Source organism: Thermobia domestica, chromosome 15, assembly GCF_964235325.1.
Source record: "Thermobia domestica chromosome 15, izTheDome1.hap1.1, whole genome shotgun sequence".
Lineage (NCBI taxonomy): Eukaryota > Metazoa > Arthropoda > Insecta > Zygentoma > Lepismatidae > Thermobia > Thermobia domestica.
In genome coordinates this window covers 142142375-142159396 of record NC_137468.1, presented here as the reverse complement: position 1 = coordinate 142159396, position 17022 = coordinate 142142375, and the positions used below count along the sequence as shown (strand labels likewise).

General features: G+C 35.4%; 1 protein-coding gene across 3 annotated transcripts in view; it reads right to left on the bottom strand.

The window, feature by feature from the left end:
- The window catches only part of DCX-EMAP (Doublecortin-domain-containing echinoderm-microtubule-associated protein), a 386324-nt gene that overhangs the window by 164050 nt on the left and 205252 nt on the right, over window positions 1–17022 (bottom strand). For all 3 annotated transcript variants that reach the window (XM_081740217.1, XM_081740218.1, XM_081740219.1), the window contains exons 4-6: window positions 15572–15761; window positions 11719–11872; window positions 8233–8382 (exon numbers count right to left, since the gene is read on the bottom strand). In XM_081740217.1, coding sequence (XP_081596343.1) covers window positions 8233–8382; window positions 11719–11872; window positions 15572–15761 — 494 coding nt within the window. The remainder of the gene's footprint in view (window positions 1–8232; window positions 8383–11718; window positions 11873–15571; window positions 15762–17022) is intronic.

Genomic DNA, 17022 nt, shown 5'->3' with positions numbered 1-17022 from the left:
TTTCTTCCATTCTAGCTACATGACCTGCCCACCTAAGCCTCCTAGACTTGACGACCCTAACAATGTTGGGTAAACCGTATAAACTATGTAGTTCCTCGTTATGAAGCTTCCGCCATTCCCCATTCTCGTTCCTCTTGGATCCGAATATTCTTCTCAGGATCCTGTTCTCAAATACTTTCAGTCTATGTTCTTCCCTCAGAGTAAGCGACCATGTTTCGCAACCATACAGAACAACAGGCATGATTATCGTTTTATATATTTTAAGCTTCAAATTCCTCGACACATAGAACTAAAGCAAGAAAAAAAAAATTCTCCCACGTCGGACATTGGTATCAGTTATAAAAAGAAATAACCAAACCTCAAAAGTGCTAAATATTCATTAAGATTCATATACAAATCCTCCGCTTGATCTAGCTAATGGTTAAAGTGTAAGACTTCGGTACAAGTGGTCTGGGTTTAATTCCCAATGGGAGTGCATTTTGGCGTTCACCCAGTGTCGTGACCATAGTGCTCTCAAACGGGTCGGGTCAGTCGGGTCATCTCGGGTCGGGTTGTCGGGTCAGGCTACTCGGGTCTGGTTGTCGGATCGGGTCAGTCAGGTCATCTCGCGTCGGGTTGTCGGGTCGGTTCAATCGGGTCAGCTCGGGTCGGGTTGTCGGGTCGGGTCAATCGGGTCAGCTCGGGTCGGGTTGTCGGGTGAGATCAATCAGGTCGGATCACGGTTCGGGTCAGTCGGGTCGGGTCGGGTCAGTCAATTCGGGTCACGGGTCGGGTCGAGTCGGTCTTCAACCCGATACGACCCGACCCGTTGAGAGCACTACTGTCCTTACTCAAGTTCATGTTGTTACTGAACTGCCACAACCAAGTAGTATGTTGGATATACCCACACCAACAACTGACCTCCTTATCTCAATTCGCATTCAACTCACGGTGTGAGGGACAATTGAACACAAACCTCCACAAAAAGCGACAGAACTTTCTTGGTTACCTTTATATGAGTTATTTGCTGTATAATTGTTTTAGATTAGTAATTTTATAATTAATTAGTTTTTTATTAATCCTTTGTGATTAGTTAAGCAGTGTAGATATGAAGTTGATGGAATGACGCTTTTAAAAAGTAATTATTTCATTTCCCATGATACTTTTTCTCTGAGTTTCTTCCATGTTCACAGTCCTCTCCACCCTGAAATCATCAAATCTAACGGTAAAATATGACAGAGCAATCGTGTAAATAGTAAAGATATCACAAAACAATTACATGACACATGCAGTATATTTTGAAGCATACATTGTCAATCAAATTAGAATAATATTGTGTTCTGGAATGACAGTACTCTACTATGCCATGATTTCTAAGAATTTGTCGAGCTCCCTCGTGGCTAAACGGTTAGCGCACTCGCATTTGGCGTAGGAGACCCGGGTTCTTTTTCCGGCAGGTCATATGGTTCGGATCCCACTTAAGCTGTAGGTTCATGTTTCATATACCCTCCCTGGTTAAAGGGATGCTTAGCTGAAAATCAAATCTAAGACTTTGTCCAATCAGTTCAATCATATTTATAAATAGAGTAACCGGAGACTACTAGTAAAAGTAATATGAGAGAACTGGTCTAGAGGTATAGAATATTATTATGCGCAATTCATCACACAGCAAATTGTTTCATCCAACCCGGGTATTACTTATCCACATCGTACCGATACATCCGACTTATTTCTTCTTCATTTAATTAGTTTTTATTTATTTCCTGATTCTTCACCGTTACAGAAAACTGCAATGGTGTAGCCATTTGGACAATTGTTTAACCCCCATTGAAGGCAGAATTTATTCTAGTTCCATTCTTTTTTTCAGTAATGCAGCTCCGTGGTTCATTCAACTTGTAGAAAAAAAGGTATCTACAGCCTGGTTCTGACCAGATCATCACACGTACTTTTGTGTGTCAGTACAACAGAAGACATTGCTCGTTTTATAACCCTAGTTATCGAGAACAAACGATGAACTGTTGTAAACCTTATAAGATTTTTTCATGGTACTATCGAAATAAGTGTGACAGATCACTTGCGGTTACCCGATTCATGTTAAATTTCCTGACAGCTTGATAAAGAGAAAACAGAGAAGACCTGCATAATAACTACCAATCGTCATCTAAGAAGCAAGTGTGCAATCAATGCTGACAAGGAACTGCATCAATGTTGCCAATTTGGGGTACAATTTGCTAAATCTAGGGGATTCGACTTCCAGAATAACGACAAAAAACAATATTTCCGATTAGCAACTTTTTTGGTGATTTTTAAATGACGATTTGTCTACTTATTTACAAACCTAGCGACTTTTGTATTGTGAACAAACCAAACACTGTTACTCGGAAGCACTTTTAATACGCCATTTTCCTTCTACTTATTTGAATCAGCCCAAGCTTCAATGAATTCGGCAAATATACAGCCTATATTGTGTGTGAAATCTCCAAAATCCCGATATATATATATATATATATATATATATATATATATATATATATATATATATATATATATATATATATATATATATATATATAAAGGGAAAGACGGAGTATCACGAATAATTTCTAGCGACTTTTCACCCAGATTAGGATCATTTCATCTTCTATTTAGTGACTTTTTTGTGTCAACTTTTTGGCAATACTGAACTGCATGTTAGTCTGTGTGCCTAAAAACTACACTGAATTGAAGTCCAGGCCGAGGATCGGAGACAACGTTAATAGTAAGTCCCGCACTTCATAAATTCATGTTGCATAAGGATTTTTTTGAAGGGAAGTAAGTAGTCAGCATTTATTTCTTGAACAAGATCATATCTATGGCACATATTTAGGATTTAATTACAATCCTAGTTTACTCCCATTTTGTAAAAGTTCTTTATTTTGCTTACTTTTGTGTACATTCTTTGTATACATTTCATCTAACCAATAACTGTACAGTATATCCAGAAAGAGTTCATTCACTCTGTGAGTTTTTATGATGAAAGTCAATGTTCGAGAAATGATAACGCATTTCAATTTAATAATAATTAACAATAATAAACAGCCATGGAGTTCTTTTTACGAAAACAAAATTTTCTCCTTTTAAGCGTTATACAAAGGGGATATCCATGAACACGTAAAGTGAAAGATTTTGTGATAACTGAAAATTGATTTGAGACCCCGATAGAACTTAATCTTTCCTTCAAGCCCTTTATATTCCTGTGCGTTGTTGTCAACTGAGGTTTCATGTTTTCTAATATTATCGTTGGTACCAAACGCCCACACTCGCACTGTTAATTTGCACGCTATTCTCGAAGGTCACTACCACCCTCTCTTCCCCTTCACTGCTACGAGTCGAATGACCTTCGGGGACTTCAGGAAAATTTTCTTAGTCAACCGATAGCATGGGACAACGACTGATTAATAAGTTTCTCATATTCTGCTTTAGAAACGAGTTAATAAATAACAAGTAGGAACATGATCTCTATCTTAATTTGTAGAAGAACGGATACCTTTCCTTGAATTAACACTTGAAACAATGGAGTGTTGAGATAAGCTTAATAAATAAAGTAATTCAAACGTTCTAATTGCGACACGAGTTAGTGGTAAAACATTCATTTCTGGTGTTAGGGGTTCCTGATTCGATCTCAGGTCAAGTAAGTTTGTGGTAAACATTGCGTCCATGCGTTCTCTTGTTTTCTCCAATTTTCTCATTCCACCAATTCTTACATCATTCACTTTCATTAGTGACCTGTCTCTTTTAGCCTAAGGGGTCATCTACATATTACGTAACGCAGCAAGGGGGATGGAGGGAATCTGCCTTGTGTTACGAAGTATGACAAGGGGGAGCAGATGGTTTACTTTTTCGTTGTGTAATGTATGTTTTTCTTTGTTGTAATACTTATTTTCATTCTCAAATTTAGATGCAATCTTTTAAACAAATAATTTTATTAAGTTTTTTTTGTTTTTATAAGTAAATAAATATTTCTATTGTTTCTAAATAAAATGAATCGTGCAGAAGAGATTCGAAGACGCTACTAGACATCAGCATAACTGGTGAAATCTACGTGTATTCAGTGTTGCCAGACGAGTCAGTTGGAAAAGCAGGAGATTCGAAGATAAGAAACAGAAGAAAGCAGTAGACACATACAGTGGTGGCGTTTGAATGTGAATCCGGGGGGGGGGGTAATAACATTTGCCATTATTAAGAGGGCAGTAGTCAAAACAAGCAGTCCAGAATTCATTTCCGATGAACTACATTGAGCAAATAAAAGGGAAAAGTCCCGATTTATATTAATATTATTTGATACACACATGTGTGAAGTAAAACGTAGTGAAAGAGCAAAGTGGAGTGGGAAAATGACTTTTCATGCACGTAGCGATAACGTAGCTACATGGTGTAGTCACACGTGATCACGGCGTAAAACGATTTCTTGCTGACGATCGTGGAGAAACGATCTAAGCCACTCTTCCAACCCAAGTCCCAATCTAAACAACGCTTATTTGTAAATCTTACAGAAAGTCATAAAAACGCTAACCATAATGCATATAGAAGATGACGTACAGTTGTATTCTTTGGATTCATATATACAGTAAAGCTCTATAGAGCTTTGTGTAACAGAGAAATTTCGTCTTTTTATGTGAGGTAACATTGAAAATTCAATATTATTAGTAATATATTTTTTCAACTTCTCGAAGTAAGGAAAAAGCAGGAGATTGTTAACTTTTCATTTTCTTTCGCAGTAGATCAGTAGAACGTAGAAAAAGCAGGAGATCTCCTGCAAAATCAGTAGATCTGGCAACACTGCGTGTATTGCAATGCAATAAAAACCCGTTTTGTGATTATCCGCACATTGTATTTAACACTTTCGATCCTGGGCTAATCTAACCTTGTTTATTCTAGTATCCTGGGGTTTTTAGGATTTTTTTTTAAAAAAATATAGCACATTGCTAAATAATAATAGACGCACTAAAAGCATTGCAAACAAGTTTTTGGACTTTAGATTTTATTATGAATATGTAATTTGGTGATGTCAGAAGGGGTAGTTCGCTACACTGTTGTTTGAAATATGTACTTTTTGAACAAACGAAAAAAAAAATTACAATAGAAAAATAATACTCCCCCTGCGTGTGAAGTGTGAGCAGTGACAATGGTGTGTAATAAGGAGCGGGAAATATACGGGAACTGACTGCTGAGTTCCGTTACTGTGAAGCGACGATTCTGCATGATGTTTTCCCGAACAAAGTTCACAAGATCGTCTGTGATGATGGTTGACCTCCAACTGTGCTCCTCATCATGCACATTTTAGCGTCCTGCTGCAAAATGTCTACACCAGTAACGCACGATCTGCTTGCTCATGACATTAGGTCCATAGATCTGACACAACTGACGATGGATTTCAATCGGCACTATGCCCTGTGCATTCAAAAACTTGATAACTGCTCGCACTTCACATGCGGCGGGAGCTGGAATAGGAACCCATTTCCATCTTCAACCACTGCCATGACGCTTCTGAAAGCACTAAGAAGTTCCTCTGGAGCATACGCCAAGCTAAGACCTTATTCTCTTACGTCAAGACAGTCGCTGCGCGCCACATACGGTTTCCTAGCTATGGGACGCATGGCAAAGTTACTTTCTGAATGGGCCTCGTACAAATATGTTCATATGGGTGTTCTCATGTACAGTATCGTGATGTTGGGGGCGAGCGAGGCGACGGCCCCGGGCGCCGAAGTATGAGGGCGCAAAATTCAGGAGGAAAAAGAGAATTTATATATATAAAATGGAAGGAAAAAGTAATAAAGAGTGCTCAAAATGAAGGAAAAGCAGGGTTTATTTTTGAAATTTTTCTTGCGCTTCGCAGTTAGTCTGTCGACTTCACTCATATATACGGGTAGGGCGCAGTTGTATACTCTCGCCCCGGGCGATTAATTTCCATGGCACGGCACTGCACTGTTTGTGTACTAGTCTGCTCTTTAAATTTCAAAATCAGGATCTAAATCTGAATCATCAATTTCACCTTCCGAACGAAATCTAAACTGTACTCTTCTAAAATCTACATTTCTTCTATATTCATTTTAGTTACATCAAAACGATAACTTCTGTAAAGTTAAATAGTTTTCGAAACAAAATATTCCATGGATATTATGATAAAAAGGCCTTGTGTCCATCTTAAACACAAACTAAATACAACTTTCTTACAAGGCTGTCTATAATCGTTATTAAATTTAACTAGAAATGTTACAGTTTCGGAAGTATATCACTTCCTTCTTCAGACTACTACTCCAACTGAAATTTTGATTCTCCATGTACATTTCTCTATTTAAATCAGAAATGCTAGAAACTTATTACTACATCTAGTTTCAATATTGATTTCCATTGAGTAAAAATGGTAAGAAATAGTGAGTAGAAGCTTTCTTTAATCGATTTAGCGACTCAACAATATGTTCCATCTACTGGATTAACCTTCTAGCCAAAGCAAAAATAGAATTAATCTTCTAGTTTCAACATTGATCGTCATAGAACAAAAACGGTAAGAGATAGCGAGAAGTGCTCTTGAGGAATCGAATAGTTAGCTCTCTATTTAAACTAGAAGTAGTAGAGATTAACAATTTCTCGTTTCAATGGTGACCACATTAACAAATATGGTAATACATTGTGTACACTTTTTTTTATATAAGGAGTTTATGTAACAATTTTCACCTTCCTAATATGATAGACTCATGAGATATTCTATTTTTCGCATACCTTTTAAATCCTTCTTCCTTATCTAATTTTAATGAAAGTGACGGCATAAATACCCGGGTCGAACCAAGTGTTAACTACGTTTAATAATTCTCTGGAAACAGTTAAGCCGTTTTCTCGTGACGACGAGACATAGAATCTCGACGACATTTTTATATCTTGAGAAAATATAGAAATTGAACTCATCCCGTCTCCCACCGAAAAGTTGAATTTTGAAAAGCTCTGAGTAATATGTCCATTTATTTTTAAAGAGGATTTTATATACAGTGTTTCAGCTCCCTAACTTTCAAGCTTTCTCGGATACTGTATTTTTTTAAACATACATTTTGACCTTCCTCTTCGCCCTTAGGATAAGCATTTTAGTAAAAGTCATGTGATAAAAACTCAATTCAAGGTAGATTTAACCATATTCAAAAATTAATTTCAAACCGTTCATCCGTTTTTCCGTGATGATAAGACATATATGTTGATCCCACTTTTAGTATATAGCGTAAGTTCTCGTTCTTCACACAGCAAGAATCAGGTTTAACTATTACATTTATACTCTGATGTGTGTGACTCTTTTAGGCACATTTCATGCATTATCGACAAACTTCTGCCTGGCTGAGCGATTGAAGATGGCAGCGAGGCACGAGCTCTACCAGTTCCCACCCCTTTGTCTCTCTTTCTATGTCCAATATCAAGAAACAAAGAAGCGTGTCCTTAATTATTATAAATGATAACTCTAAATAACAAATTTCATTTCTCTAAACCGAAGGGATTCCGAGATATGAACATTACACATTATATAGAAATTGTACAATCCCATTTCACCCAAGTAAAGGTGTCTAACTCGATATCCATTAAATTTAGAGACATGAAGTTCTTTGTTTTGCCTTTTTATTTTAAGTAAACGAAAGACTGTTTCAGCATATTTTAATGTTCGACCCATATTAGTAAGCTATCTTACCTGCTTTCCTCACTTCTACATCAAATATGAAAAATCACTTGATTACTTTAAATGACAAGTCCAAATATTAATTTTATTGTCTCTAAACTTATGAGATCTCGAGATATGGACATCTTATTATAACAGTTGCCACTCTTGTTTTCTCTCCTTCCTCGTCAAATTTTCGAAGATACTTTCTTAGTGGTATTTTACGTCACGAATTCTATGTATTTGCCAAATTTCAAGATTCTAGCTTAAGCAGTTTAACCTACACATTAATAAGTCAGTCAATTAGGACGTCTTCTTTCATGTATTGTATAGAGGTTAGGTAATGACAATTTTTCTACTGCAGGCATTGCAGATTTCTTTTCCTAGTAAGCTTTCTGAGACCAATTTTGTGTTTGGAATGAAATTACCTAGTTTTATTTCAGGAACATACAATACAACAGGTTTTTCGCGTAAGCACAAGCATTATATGACAAAAAGAAGGGTTTTAATACAGTTCTAACCTAATTAGATATTGTTAATATACAATAAATTTATAGTAGAAAAATATTGTCTCTACTCACCATTGGATGTCTTCGGTGTGTCCTAAGTAATGCCTCTGAAGTTCTTCGTCTCTATCGTACAAGACTACTACAGCAGCTACGTAGTACATTAACTCTCCGGTTGGCAGTACCCACAGATTCTTTTTCGTGTCGACGCCCCTATAACCGAATCTGTTACACAGAGTTAAGGAAACAATGCATGTACTAGTTGATGAATTAATTAGTAATCAATCAATGGGAAAGTAGAGGGAAAAAGAGAAGAGAGAGAATGAATAGGGAAGACAATTGAAAACAGAATAGAAAATGGTTCAGATCTTGAGAAATAAACTACATAATTTCAGAACTGGATTGGAAGTATTCTGATAGGGAAATGAGCAAGAAAAGACAAATCCAAAATAAAACTACTTAGGGCGATCTTAAATAGAACAGTTACTTCAAGACAAAAACTATTTCATAGTGCATGTGAGCTTATGAAGTACGAGACAAATTAGCTATCAGTGAAATTTTATTATTCTTATATATTATTTATATTTCCTAGCCACACAGACAGTAGATTATCCAAATGCCAACGCTGGCCATATGTTGTGATTAGCAGCTTTGCCGAGTATTTGTCAACCAACTCAATTGCTAACATAACTTATGAAAAAAGTGAAATTGCAATTGGGAATGCGAGATCAAAACTGTTGGATAAATGAAGGCAAACTGTTGCTGGGCTAACATGCACTTTAAACTACATTAATCAAAATATTGTTATACTTTTTTTTTTTTTTTTTTTTTTTTTTTGCAATTACCAATTTCCAAACACGACGACCATTAGCCTACGTGGAGTCTTCCAAATGTGCTGCTAGGATGATGTTTGTCAACTACCATTCTGATGATTACTTGCGAAGGAAAGGTCACATCAGAACCATAATACCAACTATGAAATTACTCTCAACGGGAATAAGGCAATTCAGAACTGCAATACCAACTGTGAGATTACTTGCGAAGGAATTCGGGCACGTCAGAACTATAATACCAACTATGAAATTACTTGTAAAGGAAATGGGACACTTCAGCACTATAACACCAACTGTGAGTCTACTTGTAAAGAAAATATGAATTGCAATACAATCTATCACAGAAGTGCTCAATACAGTATAATAGGAATTCAAATTCGGTATATTTGTTTCAAGAGGACACTTTCATATATGTCAAGTTCGAAGAACTATGTTGGAAATTGGACGGACTCCTTGGCTGCAAGTACACACTGTTTTTTAAAAAGTCACCACTCTATGAAAATTAGTTGTCAGAAAAGAAATGAAAACCGTTTATTAATTTTCTAATGTGTTTTTCTTTCTAAAAAAATAAAATGAATATTTAATACTTTATTTATACTATTCTTATATTCTGATTATTCTGTCTTATGCAGTGCTATAACTTAAGGTTTATAGAGTACAGCTGTATTAATTGATGTTGCTATCCGATTATTATGTCTTCTGTGAGTCTAGGGAGGCCTGTACGATACAGTTCCAAAACAATCTCAATCCTGGTTTTTATTATTCTTACTATCTATTTGTTTGTCGTATTGTACTAAATGTATCTGTATATATTATGTGTTATGTTCATTATTAATATATATATGAGTGTGTGTGCTTATGATTGGAGCGTAATCTTGGTCTTTTCAATGTGTGGTTTTTCAATTATTTTTCTATAAATACTTAATATTATTATATTAATCCTGATGTTTGCATGGTCAAGTGGGAGACAAGGCATGATTAGCCTTAACTTCGCCATGTAAAATAAGACTAAATAAATAAATAACAGTAATTGATATGCTTTTCAAAACCAATTAAATTATCCAATCTGCAATCTTAAATCGAGACTATATTGCGAAAGTACTTACGTTGTACTTTCCGACTTTAACAGAAAGCCACATGCAACTGCAGGTAGGCAATACCTTGATATTGCAAATTTTTCTATAGGTAACTGATATTTATGACAAATAAGAATATAGAAATATTTAAGATATACAAATATCGTAAAATTTCTCTTCAAAAGAGAAAATTATGTATGGGTATTTTATGAGAGGCTACGATATGAAGAATATGTGTTGCTTCGTCCGTTATTCGTTTTCTAGAAGTTTTATCGTAGAGTTCAAGTTTGACACAAAAGTATTGATAGAATTAGTTCAAACATTAGCTGAAAGCTTGAAATAAGGATTGATCTGCGAATTTACATGTCTGGTTCATAACACAAATTGGTGGTGGTTGAAAACAATCTTTTAAGTTTTGAAAAGATTTTTAAAACTAACTGCTAAACAAATTAAAGACAAAGTATTTGTTAAGGCTTTCTTTAATCTAAGTTGGAGTCGCAGAGTCTTTATTTACTTAAGGAATGCTTAAAATGAAGCTTAGATTTTCTGCAGTCGTTTTAGTGAATAACTGTTCACTTTCAGCAAGATGGAGCACCTCCACACCTCACACTTGTTGTTATAACGTTTCGGATAAACAACGTTAGAGCCGATGGATTTCTTGTACGAAAGAGATGAGTGCTACAAACTACGTACAATTACAGACTTCACGATAAAGTTAAAAGAATGCCGACAAACTTGACAATTTAGATAATCTAACACCAAACATGCTATTGGTGCGTATCTCAATTGAAAGTATGGAAAACTCCTGCAAAACTAAGTTGATACTAAGTAAGCTCAAATGGAACTGATGAGGGAAGCGTCACTACTTGAATATAGGACGAAATAGTCTGTCACATTCGAGAACCTTGCTCAAGTAAATCGACAACACAGATACTGTACTGCAGGCAACCGGAAATAGAGAAAGATTTCGGTTTGTGATTTTTTTGATTCTCCTATTCCATTCCACACTCCTCATTTCACCAATTATGACAAAGCTATTCTTTGAAAAAAAGTTCACTAAAATCAAGACCTTTTCCTGATAACCTGTACCAACTAACAACTCTTTACCAAATTTATATGTTAAAGTGAAATTAAATAAAATGTTTAACGTCCTCTTTTATAATGTAATTTAAAGTAGACGAACAATAAATTCAAAGAACCAGAGGCTCACATACAGTAAAGTCGAACCACAGGTTCACCAGCACACGGATAATTGTGCATCACAGGCTCATACTTTCTGAGATCAATCCAGGGACACTTCTCGGCATAGATGCAGCAGCGCCATATCAGATTGTGCTAGGGGAGGGACAAAATACTCTACCTACATAAACGTTTTACGTTTTTTATTTGTATCTTAGTATACAATTGATTGAAAAGTATGTATTTCTCAAACTCAGGGGGAAGTGATTGCTCCCTGTTCGCCCGAAATGACGCCCCTGCATAGAGAAATGCCTTGTAATAGAGCCACTTACCTCCCAATGAGCAATTATCTTTCAGAAATGTATCAGGCTCGGATTGAAGGGAGCCTTTCTAGAAAGAAAGAATACTTTTATCATTATCATGTAAAATGTTTTACCAAAATATTTGTATTCTTTATAAAACTGGAAGGATACACCCATTCGAGTTGAAGTTTCTTTTCCGGCGGCGCTGTGTCCGGTGGAGGATGATGGATTGGAGGGTAGAAAGTTCTTCTGAGCCCTCGAATGGAAAGACGGATTGGCTCTTCTCGTGGAGTGTCATCCTTCAACACTTCCACCAGCGAGTAATCTGAAAGGAAGAAAGATAATATTATAAATATTAGCAATGATTTCTTTTAGTTTTTTTTTTTACATAAAATATGCATATATACAAAATATAACGTACCAGTTGTTGTTTTTAAGTTATGTGCTTGTCTGAAGAAGAAAGAGTTTCACAAGGACATTTCACAGCCCAAGATTGAGGATTGGTTGATGATTTCTCTTTTCACCATCAAGCAACATGAGAGATAATGTGCTGTTTAAAGTAACATTAGAACAACTTCTCGGTTTTTTATTCGAGGAAAGCTTCATACCTCATGTTAATTATTGACAATACGTGAAATTTTATGATCAGGGTCAGAAAGTCAAAGCGTAACGAGGAATTTGAATTCCCCACCTACTTTCAGTATAAACAACTGCAAAATACTTCCCTTTGTCCAGATAAAGAAAAAAGTCGAAATTTTATAAGCGCCTATATGTTACAAGATAAAAGGTGTCTCATTAAAAAGAGGCGGAATCAATATGCTTAATAAAATACTGTATATTTTTAGAAAATTGTAAAGATTTTTACGTTATTACAATGGGGAAATACTCCGACTTAAAAATGAAATATATCATTCAGAATGTGTCACCAACGACTTTTATGCAGAACTTCACTTTCTCGATTTAATTTAAAATTACTGCTGTACATATTTGTTCACCGATGTAACTGATGACACGTTGAATTCTCTCCTTGAATTCCTGCACTGTTCGGTATGTACGGTACGTAGACGTTTGAGATTTCAAAACTCCCAACAAGAAATACTAGCAAGGAGTAAAGTTACATTGCATAACTGGGCAACTCTGATCATGACTTCAAAACAGGACTTCATCCGCGAATTTCTCACACAGCAAGACAATCATCTTGTGGGAAGTAGCATCATTTTGTTATTGTAACATTTTCACATTGTTGTGACGTAAAAATATTAATCATTCTTATCCAAAACGACATTCTTTTAAGCATATTAAGTCCATTGCTATTGTTGGGACATCATTTAGAAGTGTTATAAAACCACAAATTGATTATTGTGAGAAGGTGAACAATAACAAATCAACTATTATCATGCACAACTCCGGAAACGCGAAAAAAGTGTTTGAACTTATTCTTGAGGATAGATGATAGACAATCCGTGATGTTTGTAATACAATTAGAGAATCATACGGGACATATAAACACATTCTAGCGAATGACTGAACATGAGAAGTTATTGTAGCGAAGTTTATTCCTCGTTATGAGGTTACTTTCAAGCAGAAAGCATGAATATCGTTCCTGCACCAAATCTATTCTTTTTACTTAGCTCCTTGCGATATCAACCTCTTCCCATAAAATAAAATTGCAGATAAAAAGGTAGTGTTTTATCTCCAAAAAAGCTGAATTGAAACAGTTCTTAAACACTACAGTCTACGGGCTTTCAGCAGTGCTTTTAACAATAAAAAATCGTTGAAATCTTACATAAAGCCCGAGGTGAGAATATTGATGATGACGGTGGAAATTGATTTTTCTGATTTTACCGAGAAATTCTCAGAAATCTTTGGTAACGACGTTTGCTTGGTTAAAGCTTAGGGTCTCATTTCAGCTTAGGCTATATAAAACGTGGATCTACAGTTTAAGGCGGAATCCAAACAACCATAATATGATCAAGTTTCAATGCTCTCTCACTATGAATTGAATTCGTGACCATGTGCTCCAAAGGTGAGCGTGCTAGCCACTTTTTTCTTCTGCGATTTGCTTAACAACTTATCATTATGTTTTAGTTCATTTTACTCGATTTTCCAGTAATCAATAACGAGAGGAACACGAACACAGAAACATCGAGGACAGTTAAAATTCCAAAGGCTCTCCCACCGGAAATAGAAACTGGGACCACGTACACCAAAGGCGCACGCACTATCCATAGACCAGGCTGGAGGGCACAAACCACTAGATCAACGGGGAGAGTTCATAAAAGGATTCTTTTTCTCACACTTCTTAGTTATATTGCTTTGGCAGGAAACAGTTCTTAAGAAATCTTTGATTTTTACGTCCCATGTTTATGTCGACTAGGCTAAATGGGACGGTGATGATGAGAAATGAATGTAATGACGGAATGAATAAAGTAGGAGGAAACAAAAGAATCCTGAGGAAACCTACGCACACGGTGTTTGTCCACCACGAAGTTCATTTGGTGTGAACTGGGATCGAACCAGGGATCCCATGCACCAGAGGTGAACGCTCTGCCACTGACTTCTTAAGGTAATATAAAATACACAAACACTTAGATTCGAGTCTTCTTTTTCTGATTCACTCTGTATTCTTTAAAGGATAATAAAAAGTAATACAGGATTTATGAAGAAAATCAAGATACTGAATTCATGTGAACAAAGAAAGTTAAATTCCAGATTATACAGTATATTTGTATGAAACATAGCGAAGGTCACTGCAGTGAGACTCAACGTCACATCTCCCGCCTTTTCCCTAATATTAATGGTTAGCTTTTTTATTTTCTTAAAGGAAAGGAGATTCCTTTATATTCAGAATCGTGTTTGACGTCAAACAAGGCGAAGACAATCTTTAGCTTACCTATAGCTATTATGCATTCTTTTTCAGTTTTCGACATCACAACACTGTAATATGGCCAAGGAAAAGTTCGAAAATAACAAATATTGATTCATTTTTTTCCTAAGTGGAAGTTTGCTTTCATATGCAACACCAGCAGCTGCTCACGAGTTTGCATCCAAGTTTCTTATATTTATTTATTTTAGCTTCACATGCAAACTTCAGTTCACAAATAATAATTCGCTAAGTGATAAACTTTTATCCTGCACAGTATGCAAAAGTCTTTTCTTGTTAAACACGCCATATTGTTGGTATTTTTTCATAGTTACTTACATACTGTGAGAAATTAAAAAAAAATAGATAGCTTGCTAACCTTGCATATTGTGAAAAATAAAATGTTAATAGTTTTATAACGGTTGAAAACGTTTCGTTGGGTTGAAATACGAAAAAATAACAATACAATATGTTCCGTCAGTCAATAACTTCTTTACTATCACTGAGGCGCTCTCTGATATCGGTCATTTTCGATCCTTCTCCTCCAAGTTGTGGGTGTAAAATTGGATGTAAACGACATCGGAAGTGTCACTGTTTATCTCAGCGACCCCGAAAACTATGGATTCGACATTAATATCAATCATTTTCGATCGATCAATTTTATATATCTCCCCTCCCCTAAGTTGCACCGTCAAAATGAAACTATAAAAAGCATCCTAGTCCCGAACCTCATCTATGTTGTAAATTTGGTAGAGATCGGTCGGGTGATTCAAGAGTTATTAAGTCACAAACATAGTCACTTTCACTGTTATTTATATACATAGATTGGTTGAATTGTCAATAATTAAATGTATGGCAATCATAATGAATGCAAAGTAAATAGACTAACATTTCTTATTGGTACCGATAGATAAACAATATGTGGAAAGCGAAAATTGATCTCGAAGAAATAACTAACTATTCCATAGATAGTCGTTGAATTGGAAATAAGTTTTCTTTAAAACGGTGCGTAAAATACATTGGGCAGAAATAAAACACAAATAACCATATAAATTGGGATGCAGAAAATTATGCGATGACGCAAATTACACGAGTTAATATGGTTAAATACGACCCAGAAATTATGAAAACAATGTAGAAAATTAAGGGAAGTTCATTTACCGGCTCCTCGTAGATCTGGTTCGCTGTAGATCCTTCTGCTCTTGCTTCTGGATCTCTTTTTCTCTCTGTCCTCTAAAGACTTGGTAGCTCTACTTCTTCGGCCAATCGAACGCATTGGTCCCTCTCCCGTACATAGGTAAAACGTATCTACGTCCGCAAATTCGTTTCGGAGCTGAGAGAAACTTCGCACCTAAAAAGACATACAGAAAAGAAAAAAAAGAATTAACAAATTTATGAAATTTCTGAAGATAATAGATGTAGACGATATCTTAAGGTAGAACATTCATAAAAACATTAAAAGTTCAACCGTATAAAAAGAGGCCTGTATATACAAAAGGTTACAAAAGAGGGTACTCATAATATTTAAGAATTGAATTTAAACTTTTTTTACATTTGAAAAGTTACATTGTAGTTAAAGGAACCGAAACGTTCATCTTTGCAGAAACGAAAAAACTTACATATCTTATATCCGGGAAGAAGGCAATAAAACAAGATTTACTACACCAAGAATATAACGTCGAAATTATTATTATTTTGTAAATATTCAAATTTTGTGTTTTATAAATTTATCTAAATATTTTACGTCTGGCTTGAATACAAAATACACAAATGTCTGATTGGAATAAATTAAACCAGGATTGCATTCGGAATCTATTTCAGATTACTAAGGTTCACCTAAAACTTATTTTATTCTACCAGACAGGCACGTGAAACTCTCAGATAAGGGAAAATAAAATCTCCGAAGCTATAATAACCAAATTTTTATGTTGGTTGGGTATCTTTCATAATTACAAAATTGATATAAAGCTCAGGAGATAAATGCAATAAATATTTAAGTTTTATTAAGTAGCTGATCAGTAAAGAAGCACAAATTACTATTGATAATTTTTGCATGTTTAATATTTCATCAATGAATATAAAATTTTGTTCTATTGTAAAAATCTCTATATTGAAAAATACCAAGACTAACTAGGAACATAACTGAAAGCAAATATTTCACCACCCCACAAGTAAAAGTAAATAGCAAACGAGAAGTGGCAAATCTTAGAAACTTTTAGGAATACAAATACGAAGTCTATATTGTGTAATACAATAGCTTGAACAATTATCTGTTGTTCTAACAGAGCTAGTACAAGAGTTACAACGTTTAAACAATATACAATACTTCGTATTATATTCTGTCGACGTTTTTCTTATCGACGGCTAATAATAAGGAGAATATCGTTCAATGATAATATAAAGGTCTAACAGGTCAAGGAATCTCCAATGTTCCCTAAAACTTAGTCTATCGCACCACAATAATTCCGTTTTGTTGCAGCACTCCCTGTGGAAATCAGAACGCCCACTTTGAGAAACAATGAGGTAGCCAATACGTGCGGAGTATACGGAAGAAACATCATTGTGGTTTATACAAAGCTCCAGAGCAAGGAAATAACACAGGACAGAACATA